The sequence below is a fragment of the Pollicipes pollicipes genome, unplaced genomic scaffold (assembly GCF_011947565.3).
Source record: "Pollicipes pollicipes isolate AB1234 unplaced genomic scaffold, Ppol_2.1 Scaffold_5724;HRSCAF=6776_pilon_pilon_pilon, whole genome shotgun sequence".
Lineage (NCBI taxonomy): Eukaryota > Metazoa > Arthropoda > Thecostraca > Pollicipedomorpha > Pollicipedidae > Pollicipes > Pollicipes pollicipes.
This window is the reverse complement of record NW_023596746.1, coordinates 33,448,906-33,460,529: the sequence shown is the minus strand read 5'-3', so window position 1 is coordinate 33,460,529 and position 11,624 is coordinate 33,448,906. Positions and strand designations below refer to the sequence as shown.

Here is an 11,624-nt window from a genome sequence, read left to right as displayed (position 1 = left end):
TCAATATGCTGTCCAAAGGCTTTACGCTGTTGCCCCGGCCATGTATGTCCACCTGCTTGGGCAATCTGATCGCCAGTGAGCCTTCCACGTTGCCCCCGATCCTTAACATTCTCTCCGTAGGTGATCCCAACGATATTGTTGGGACACTATCTGCTTCCATGCCTGCACACCCCTGATCAATCAGGGCCCTCCAGCACTTCTTACCATTCCCCTGAAGGGCTCTATAGGCTTCTCCGCGGCCCCATATGCCAGGGTACTCAGCTACTTAGGAGCCCTTCAAATCAGTCTCGGGTTCTTTTCTCTCATTCGTAGGGCCTTGTGCTGTTGCTGGGACTCACATTAAGTAAGGCACCGAGACACTCGATGCGCAGGGGCCCTCCACTTTGATCGAGGGCTCTTTCCCTATGATCTTATTCGTGCAGGACTATCCACTTCTATCGGGGATCTTTTGTTAACCTGCCTGGGCATTTTCGGTGGCACAGGGGTATTCATTCAAGGCCTTGGGTAACTGCCTTTTCCTCAAAACGCCCTGTGCTCTGGCTGGGGCCTTATTTGTCAGCATGCCAGGGCACTACCGATCGTTTAGGGGCCCACCACGTTGGTCTTGGATTTAGGGCCGCAGTACGCGAATGTGAGGATATTAGAGCGAATGTGAGGATATTACTTGAAGGGGGCCCCAAACTCTAGGGGCCCGGTAACATTACATGGGCTCCCCTTGACGAAATCCTGAATCCACTCTTGGCGATCGGTGCAGTAGATGCTGAGATCAATATCCGTCAAGTAAGCATCGTAGTTGCATTCGAATTCATTGTTGTGTATTGCTATATACATACATAAATGTTGTGTGTGCGGCAATTCTATTGCGCGTGTAACATATGGGCAGCCAATCTTGGTTGCAGGTTCAGCCTAGGTACCAGCCCACCTACAGGCCACGTTGATATGAGCCCAGCTTGCCCACATATGAGGCATATGGATCCTACCAAGGCGAGCTCCTCTTGATTAAGTCCTTCGTGACAAGATGAATCCCGACGGAACAGTACGAGCCACAAGCATTCCGGTGCACCAGAAAATAGGAAATGATGCGGGCGCCCCACATCAGACTCAGCTGGAGCCCAGTTAAAAGCCTACCTGTAGCCCATGTCCACATTAACCCAGTTGCCCCATGTTTATCCCATGCGGGTCTCATTTGGGAATGCAGGCTAGGATTGCTAGGATATCGGATTTTGTGATTCTGACCTTTGACCTTGAGATGTAGATTTTGCAGATGTGAGGAAAGAGGGCATGCCTAGCATGGGTATCACACCGTTTTGCGGCACTTTCGTCATTAGCGAAAAATGCAATGATATCTTACTTTGTTCGCCTTGACCTTTGAGCTTAAGCGTGAGGTTTTTGGTTTGGGGGAACATCAAAGGGATGAAGATAATATCCATTTCATTCGATTTCTTCAATAAACGGAGGAATTACAGGGTACCCAGGTTTTTACCTTCATTGAGCTGTAGAGGTCAATCGAAGGGATTTAAAGAAAAGAGGCTGCGGATGCGTGAATCACTCACTGAATTTGACAACAGGAGACGTCTTTTGGAAATCTGAACCTGACACTGACTGAATACGAATACGACGTTAATTGACCGGTAGCTGGGATTCGAGCCATGACGAACGAGCACTGTCCGGGCTGTCTGCTTTTGCATGCGAAATTTTCCCTTCGCATTTTTGAGGTGTCTGACTACAGGTCAGGTCTCAATAATGGCGACAGGTGACTCACCCCTACACGTTAAATCGATTGGTGAATGTTTTAAGGCGATCAGATTAGCCGCTTCGGAGAACGAGCGTGCCTGCTTCATAGGCTAGTTTTTTAGACTCTGCCCGTTCACACGGCCTTGGGGAAGCGACGGGGATTTCCCGGCACATCCCATCGATAGCGGTCGGGGTGCGTCGGGGTGTGGTCGTGACGGTAAGGGTACAAGGGGTGAATATTTGGCCCTTCGCTTCCAAATGCGTATGTGTAGGCCAGTGCAGAAATCCATCCAGGGCACTGGGTGCCTATGTGATGCCGGTGCGTTGAAGCTCGCGCCCGTGTTTGCCAAACTCAGTGGCGGGGCAAGTTGGGCTGAATTTTCAAAATACTTTTGTGTGAGAAACGTCTTCATGGAATTTCTGCCTAAACTTACCTTCGCGACATCATACTTCCATGAAAGTATTCTGGGCTTATTCTCACTGCTCCTCTAGCCTCCCTTTTTCTCCTGAAAGCTCCTCCAAACCAGGATGATTGTTCCCATGGCTCCTCTAACCTTCTCAAAGCTTTCCCCAAGCATCCTCCCACCTTCTCTGAAATAAGAAGTGTTTTTTTGGAGAATTTTGTGGGAAGCTGGTAAAAATGTGCTGTTGCTTGCATGGGTAGATCATGTCTCCCCCTGTTGTCACATAACAAAAGTAAAGGATGGTGTATTAATCACTTCAGGTAGATACAGTCATTATTTATGGCTTTGTATCTATTTGATAGTTTTTTTGTACAGTTATGGTTTTCAATATGTATATTTCAGTTAACTCAACATGCATTATTATTTGCTGTCAATATGCCACACCCTGAGTGATACAACTTTGTGCAGACTGCTGATACTGCTCAAATATTGTGCCTGTGACAGCAGAATTAATGCAGATGCATTGCTCCTCTGACCTCCTCTGAATTGTCATCTTTTTTAAGCAGTGGCAGGAGCAGACCCATTGGCAATATTCCTGAAGTCAGTGACAGCTGTGCACCAACCTTATGGTGGTTGGATTATGGCACACATGCTAAAATTGTATGCCTTCCACCCTGTTGCTGCCATGGGGGATATGTTCAGTGGAACATGTTTTTCTGTGATGTATGGCATTGGTATGCCTTGATATGAGAGGTAGTTGTCCAGAACAGGAGATAAATTATGAGACAGGGGACAGGAAGACAAACATTTTAAATTTTTGTTCTTGCTTGCTCTGCATCTGGATCACCCAGCCAAGATCCTTCTCTTGGGAGTGCAGGCATTTTTGATGACTGGTCAATGCTGAAATAGGTGTTACCCCTCAATTTTTAACTTTATGATTGCAAGCATATTGTTTCCATATATATATTATGGCATGGTGTAAGAGCCTGTAGTGGCTGCTAGTGATCATCTACATTTTATGATGTAGAAAGCTTGTTTTCAATTCACAAATCTGTGTATGGAAGTGCTTCAGAGGTTAAGGTGTGTGAAAATGATATATAAATAAATATATATTACTAAATAAACATGCTTCTCCAAGAATCCTTAATATGGAGATTTTGTGGTTAAAATGGGTGAGATAATTGTAACAAATTGCTATCACGGTTCCCAAGAACCTGAAGGCTTTCAGTTTAGTGAATTGTGCTGTGCTGTAATTAAGAAATAGAAAGGAAAGGGTAAGAATTAAAAATAAAAATCACAAATTTAAAATACCCCTGGAGCTTAAATCTTTCCACCAGAAATGCACTACCTCCATTGTCATTTGTATCAATTCATTGTCTGTTGCTATTGTGGCAACTGTCACAGCTGAGACAGAACTTGATGTATTACATTTTTCTAAAATAAGGCCTGTAGCTTTTTCAGTTTTTGAATGCTAACACATGAGCTTGAGGCTATAATGTTTTGTATACATTTCCAGCTGCCTGCACAAAAGAAGAAGGCCCAGCACAATGGGAAAGGGTAAGAAAAAGAAGAAGCCAGCAGCAAAACCCACTGAGCCATCAGATGCAGGAACCGCAGCACATGCGGCTGCCACTGCGGCTGCACTGGGTGCTGATGGAGATGCCCCAATTGCCACTCTGCCCGCCAGTCAGCCAGGGGAAGCAGCAGCAACACTGCCCATGCCAGCAACAGGTCAGGCTCACACCCCGGCCGCGGCCCCGGCTCCGGCTCCGGCTCCGGCTCCGGCTCCGGCTCCGGCTCCGGCTCCGGCTCCGGCTCCGGCTCCGGCTCCGGCTCCGGCTCCGGCTCCGGCTCCGGCTCCGGCTCCGACCACGACTCCGACCCCGACCCCGACCCCGACTCCGACTCCATCTCCGGCCCCTACCCCGTCCGCGACCCCTACCCCGACTCCGTCCTCTATATCGACCAGGGTGCCAGCAGCTGCTGGCGCCCAGCCAAAAGCGGGAGGGGGTCGCGGTCGGGGCCGCGGCCGCGGCCGCGGCGCCACGCGCCAGTCACCAGGACACGAGGCTGAGGACCTCCCCGGCAAGATGGTCGCCATGGATATTGCTCAGACTACTGAGAAGATCTTCCAGCCGAAGCCATCAGAAAAGTTTGAGAGCAAGACATATCGCCTTCAACCGCCAAAGAGGAAGGCGGTGGGCGAAGCTGGCAGGAAAATCAAACTCGTGGCCAACCATTTTGACCTGAACATCAAGTGCACCGAAGTGTACCACTATGATGTGGACATTCAGCCCCGGGCGCCGAAACCCATGAAGCGACGGATCTTCCAGACGGCCATGAAGGAAAACCAGCAGCTCCAACGCTTCTACCCGGTCTTTGACGGGGTGAAGAACATGTACACGGCTCGGCAGCTGCTGGATCTGCCGCCCGGCGAGCAGGCGAAACTGACCTTGCGTTACGCCGAGCCGCTCGAGCCGACGCGCGACTACACGCTGGTGATCAAGCAGGCGCAGCCTTGCAGGGTGGACATCACGCCCATACTGCAGTACGTGATGCGTGGCAGCACGGACGCCATCCCGCAGTCGGCCGTGCAGGCGTTGGACATCGTGCTGCGCCACTTGCCCAGCCTGCGTTTCACGCCCGTGGGCCGCTCGTTCTTCCCCGAACAGGGGGACCGCATCATCAACATCGGCGGCGGTTGCGAACTGTGGATTGGCTACTTCTCGTCGATCCGCATGGGGTGGAAGCAGCCGCGCATCAACATCGATGTGGCCAACAAAGCGTTCCACACTGCGATGCCCGTGCTGGACAAGATGGGCGAAATTCTCGGGAGATCCTTCAACCCCGATCGTGGCCTGCAGGAGTGGCAGGTAAAAACTGATCACAGCAATTATTGTGTAGTTTTCCTTGATGGCAATGTTGCTGGTTCGGCAATGCATTTTGGGCGGTTGTGTTGTTTTTGTACCTCACGTAGTCAGGTTTAAAAACCCCAACTCCGCATTGGTTCTGGAAGGCTGTGAATCCTATACAATATCAGGGCTATATGCTTGATTGAATGCCATTGCATGCTAATGTATGCTATCAAGGTGTGCTCTATTTTTTACAGCTGGGTTTTTGTTCTGCATGCCAATGATTTGAGCAGCATGTGATTGATTAGGTTCATGGAACTGCATGCCCGCCTGGATGCGTCCTTGCCTGACATTGACAAGTGTAGACTTGAACAGGGTGCAGTTTCGACATGAATACAATAACTCCGAAATGTTAGCAGATATTTTGACCGTCTTCCCAGAAATATTAAGTCATGCCATACAGGGCCAAGGCAGATAACACAGAAAAATGTTTGAGATGATAGCTTTGTTTCGTGGCTTCTCATGTTTATGCATGTCTAGAGTGTCCAGAGTCATATCCTACAATGGCCTGCACTCAGTGCTTGTTTAGATTAGCAGTCAGTTGATTAGAGCACCTGCCCTCCGATCCACTTACCCGGGGCAGGGTGGGTTTAAGTTGCTTTAGGTGCTCGCTGTTTGCCATTGACTGGGATGGCCTGCGGTCACGCTCCAAGTCAAGTAAGGTCATATGGCAGGACGGACCGTGCAGAACGTTGCGGTACGTTAAAATTTCGCCCCCAGATCTGCCGTTGACCTGGGATTTCACGATCGGATTGTGGAGACCAGGGCTCACGTGTCAAGCACACCTTAGCTTGGGCTCCGATCCCAGAAATTCACCCATTCAAAAAGTCGGTGCTAATTTTTTTAAAATGTTAGACTCACAGGACGTATCTTGTTCTAGCGGAATGATGTGAACAAGCAGATGCGCACGCTGAAGGTGGAGTATCAGCGCGGCAGGCAGGGCGGCAAGCGCTCCTACCGAGTCAACCAGCTGATACAGCAGAGTGCCCGCAACGCCAAGTTCATGGCTGATGGGCGGGAGGTGAGCTGTGAACCCGATCCGAGCCCCCGCGCTTGACAGCTTCAGGCCACCGCGCCGCTACCCCGTTCATCCGACTGGAGGCAGTGACCGGCGGGAAGTGGGCGCACTCAGCTCACCATATCAGGTATATTCAGGGCGATGACAACATACGGAACGGTCCGCTGTGTCAGCCACGTTCCGTTCGCTCCGAAAATTACTTCCTCGATTCAAGCGTGGCTTTTTCCTGGTTGCTTGACTTTTGCGGCGCGCGCGTGCGTGTGAAAGGCGGGCACAGTAGCTGTGCTGGTCCCGAGAGCGCCCGCTGATTTGCCGCCAAATGGTTGCCTTCAGATCGGAGAAGTTAAAGGGTTGGTCTACCAAACAAATGACTGCTGAGTAAAATTTGTTCAAGGTATGCATGTGATTGACTTTGGATTGGTTCGGAACTGACTACAAATTAACTAGGCTTTTGCTGATTCAGGGTGGGGTTGACTGCTTTAAAATTCACTTAGGAGTCGGTAGTGGGAGTGGAATCGGCCAAGTCGTTGATAAGTTGACTCAAATGGAATCGTAAGCAACATGGTCCTTTTCTTGACAGTTTCACGTGTACGAATTGGAACGCAGTCATACGAAGTAGTACAGTCAAACGGCTTTCGACTTCTTGACTTGGATTTGACTGCCCGACGTCAAGTCAAGCTTTCTGGAAGCTTATGTCTTTCCAGGCACTGTTTGCAGGCTCATACATTTCCCAGCAATAGGCAAAGTCATGGTGCGTAGATTGTGGTGCATTTGCGTGCGAGGGGTCTAATCAGGCCATTATTTGTTGCAACAGTGCAATATGAGTCCGATTGCACCTTCTCCACTGGGTATGTCTGCGTCGCTTGGTGCAGGCGGCCGCGCCATGGCGCCTGCGAGCCATGGATCCGCCCGTTTTGGGACCTCCTAAGCATTTATGCCACATTTCAGGAGTCGGAGCAGATGAAAACGTGAACCTAACTGCACGGTAAAGGCGATGTACCAGCTACAGCTTGAACGGATACCGAAACCTTCCCGCCTGTAATTTACCTGTAATAAGCCTGGAAGCGGCCAGCATGACCTTTCCGAAGTCGATGCCGAATGCAATACTCCGCGGTCCAAACTGGGGAAGATGGACTTGGAAACCGCATGGGCCTATGGATCCGTTTGTTGTGTTCAATGTCCATTTAAGGGGGTTGCCTTTTTGCCACTGTCTTCGTCGCGATTTCAAAATCTTGAAATGATTACAAATTCATTGATAACGATGTAATTACCGAACTGGACCGGATCGACAGTCCTACAAGTAATTTGTAAATGTCTGGGTGCTGCATCAAAAGACGTCTGCCTGAGAAAGTTGCTGTTAATGTCGAGGTTCCAACGCAGTGATAACAACTGTTGGCGTCGGTTGCTAAATGTGTTGGACTTTATTCGCTCAACTTTTGGTATGTACGTAACAGCTGGGTACTTCACCATTTGATATCGTCTCGCCCGGCCGAGGCCGCAAGAGGCGCACTACTGGCCAGAAGAAATGTAGTTTTATATGTTTTCGAGTGCCATAGAACGGGTAAGACCCGTAACTGTTGTGAGCGAAATGGTCTCCATTCATCCATTTCGGAGCTGAGCTATGTTTCCTTGAGTCGGAATCGAAGTTAACTTAAAACTGCGCTGAACTGCGCGAAGTCAGAGTCGGAATCAGTCTTATCCGGTAGGAATTTATCTCCTTATTTGTTCAGTGGTTTTTGTCTTGTTCGTAACTTTTATATAATCTTCACCAACTTTGCAAAGCTAGGTCCCTTAAAAGGTCTTGGCTGAGAGGGAAGTGTCCTATTCGGGTGCTTAGTGTAGCATCGTTGTAGGTCATGCTACCGACGCTGATGATTTAAAAAGGTGGTTATATTTCGTATTTTCTTCACTTGCTGGCATAAAATTCCTTTCGGAATTCGGATTTTCATCATCTTGTCGTTTCTGGGCAAATTAAGTTGGGGTACTTTTTTCGAAGTTCTCGTCAAGAAAACGTGATGCAGCACTAGAGAAACGAATGCGGGTGTTCATTGTTTGTTGTACCCTTTCAGACAACCGTGGAGCGGTACTTCCGCGACACACTGAACACCCCTCTGCAGTACCCAAACCTGCCGTGCCTGTGGGTCGGCTCGCGAGACAAGAAAATCTACATCCCGGCCGAACTGTGCACAATCATCAAGGGCCAGGTCAACACTCGCAAGCTGGGTGCCGAGCAGGTGAGGTGCCTGCGCGCGGAGCGTGCCTTGGTCAGCCTGCGCAGAGTTTATCTTCGACCGGAATTCTGCCGCGGGAACGTGCGCACTTTCATGCAAAATATGGATTGACTGCTCTTGGCCGACTCGCATAGCGCACCGGCCGTTCACCCTATTCACGTTTACATATCGCAGGCGCCCATACACTATGCCCGTCGTGAAATACACGGCGGTGTCAGCGCTTGGTGAGGTGGGGCTGCGTGCAGCAGTGCTGCGCTGGGGGACGGGAAACGGGCGCGATGTCTGGGCGCTGGGCGCGGAGGTGGCCGGGCGGTGCGCCGGGCGGCGCCGGAGAACGGCCAGTGACGCGCGCTGCCGTCAGGTGTCGTCCATGATCAAGAATACGGCTGTGCCTGCCGACCAGCGCCTGAAACGCATCGAGGGCTTTGTGCGTCAGGCGGAGTTCAACAAAGACCCGCACAACCGCGAGTTTGGCCTGCAGGTGGCCGACAGGTGAGTAGCCGGCGCGGGGGCCGCCTCGCCACGGCCTGCGCGGCACCCGAGCACGGGGTGCATCCCCTCGTGCTGTGGTGGGGATGAATCTGGGAGTTGGTGAGCAAGTTTCGCCTACACATCTGCGTGGTAGCCGGGGTGATGGTTGTGGCGGAACACTGTTAGAATGGAGATGATTTCTAAGACTGTGAGACGTATGAGGACTGGTTCTAGGGAAGTCCGGCTGGGTAACACAAGTTTTTGCTCAAGCCAATGGAAGCAGTTGTTTCGCCACATAAGTGGCACTTCTTGGTTTCTTTCGGAGCAATGCCGTATTATAGATATTGTGTAAAATGTAATAATATGATAAATCGTTATCCAAGAATAGGTATCCAGGAGTGCCCCTCCCTCTATCCCAGCCGTGCAATGAACCGTACATTAACACCAGAAAACATAACACCAAGTCGCCACACCCTCAGCTAAGAGAAAGAAACAGACCAAAAGGCTGGCGAAGAGGCGGTGCAAACCTGACAGGAATCGTGGTATGCAACAGACAAAGGCAAATCATTCATGAGAAAGCTGAAAATAGTCATAGCTAAAGTCAGCTAATGCCAGCCCGCTAGAACACCCCAGTGAATTCTTAGCGGTTATTGAGTCTAGAGCCCGTGTGGGCACGGCTCTGTCGCCCCACACCCGCAAGAAAATGGGTTCCGCAGGCGGCGTTCTCAGTATTATGCTCGTTGTCATATGGTTAGTGACCACTGAAACCCTTCCTCCACAGATGGGGAGATACCTTTTGTCGACGACTTTGCCATTTGGACTAGCGTACGAACTAGCACAGCTTCCGAACTCCGACTCCAACTTTGCGTTGGAAACTCGGAAAGATGGAGTGTGGTGAGGGGATTTCAGTTTTCTGGTGCCAAAACTGTATGTGCTCATTTTTGTGGAAAACGTGGTTGTTGTTCCGACCCACACCTTGTGCTTTATGGAGAACGAATACCAGTTTAACAGGAAGCTAAGTTCCTAGGCATTATATGCGATAGCAGGCTTTTATACCGCCCACGCATCAAAAACCTTCGGGACCACTGCTTCAAGGCTTTAATTTTTTTAAAGATTTTGTCTCGGATATCCTACGGGGCCGACCGTAAAACACTTTTACTACTTTATAGGACACTTATCCGATCTAAGAGTGACGATGCCTGTCAGGTGTACGACTCGGCCCCGCAGTTGGCGAAGAAAATTTTAGGCAGAGTGTACCACCATGGCATCCGAATAGCGACGGCGGCTTTCCGTACTAGCCCTGTGCATAGCATATTGTTGGATGCAAATGAGGCCCCTTTGCGCTTACAACTACTGTCCGCTCGAGAAGTGGCAAAAATCACACAATTTGCATCCCATTTCACGTACCCATGCTTTTTTCACCATGTGTTGTCAGTCTTTTCACTACTCCACATGTAAAGACTGCACTGCCCATCACCCTACGTGCCAGCTAGATATTTGAGCCATTGAACATCTCGGTTAAAAGTATTCCGGGTCCAGAGCAGGACCTTCCACCATGGCAACTTCGAACACCCTAGTATGACTTCCATCTTTGTGGATCATCAAAGAAATACGCAACGTCAGACGAATACCTTGCAGAGTTTCTGTGTCGTCTTCATACGGTGTATCGGGGGTTCCGTCACATACATAGCGATGGCTCAAAAACCAGCACGGGTGTAGGATGTGCACTCGTGTCAGGAAACAGGCGAAGATGTTTTACTTTGTCTAAACATTGTTCCATTTTTACTACTGAGTCGTTCACCACGCGTGAGGCTCTACGTTTAGTGCATCACTGTGACGAATCCATGTGCGTCATATTCTCTGACTCTTTAAACTCTCTGGTGACCTTACGACAAGCAAGTCAGCAGCACAAAAGCGCTGAAGAAATAGTGCACACATTGCTTATCTTGGAGCAGGATAACAAGCGTGTTGTTCTGACTTGGCTACCCAGTCACGCCCAGATATCCGGACACGAACAGGCTGAAACCTTAGTCAAACAAGGTGTCGCCGGCCCTCGTTTGGCGTGGAAGAAGACACCAGCATCAGATCTCAGGGACGTATTTCATAGTGATCTAAAAACACGGTGGCAGCGGATCTGGGATGAACTAGGTACAGATAGTAGCCGGAGACCGAGCAAGCTCCGGGCCATTAAAGCGCAGATCTGTGAAAGGAAATCATCCTACTTCAAAAACAGAACGGACGAAGTAAAACCATGTCGGTTGCGCATAGGCCACACGTATGAGACACACTCTTACCTGCTCTCCGGGGAAGCTCAACCTCTTTGCCGCAGATGCGGAGCGCATTTGTCCGTGGCCCACGTACTAGCTGAGTGTCGGAACTACGAGATTGAGTGGAATTGGTGTCTTAATCCGAATCATATTCCCCTCGCCTAGCTGGTGGGTGACCCGCCGTCAAACGACCTTCGAGCAGTTTTGCCTTTTTCAGGGACATTGACTTCAAGCTTTTATACTCACCAACCTGACACATGGCCTTCACACGATTTGTTTTCTACGCTTTACGGTTCCGGTACGCAGCTGACGGGGTGTCTGAGTCGCTAAGACATTGATGACAATCTGCTGAAAGCGTTCTGGTTATAGTTCTGTTGACATGTTCTTAACAATAAGACATGGCCGCAAATGACCAATGCAGTTTACGCGCCCTTAAAACTCAATAACTAGCTTAATAAAGGTTGTTAGTCACAAAAGTCGGAGGGGCAATGACCTCGTCATTTTCAAGCTGGATTGTGAGCTGGACCTGCCGGTAATCCACCCAGCTAAGCGTAGCTTGTTGCTGGGAGAACTCCCGGAGCTGCCGA

At 49.9% G+C, this 11,624-nt stretch overlaps 1 protein-coding gene across 1 annotated transcript in view; it reads left to right on the top strand.

Annotated features, from left to right (window-relative positions):
* The first annotated feature begins 4,014 nt into the window (after positions 1-4,014).
* The window catches only part of LOC119102514 (protein argonaute-2), a 16,901-nt gene continuing 9,291 nt past the window's right edge, over positions 4,015-11,624 (top strand). Inside the window, exons 1-4 of the mRNA XM_037225896.1 lie at positions 4,015-5,011; positions 5,931-6,071; positions 8,138-8,302; positions 8,661-8,791. Coding sequence (XP_037081791.1) covers positions 4,229-5,011; positions 5,931-6,071; positions 8,138-8,302; positions 8,661-8,791 — 1,220 coding nt within the window. The 5' untranslated portion in view covers positions 4,015-4,228. The remainder of the gene's footprint in view (positions 5,012-5,930; positions 6,072-8,137; positions 8,303-8,660; positions 8,792-11,624) is intronic.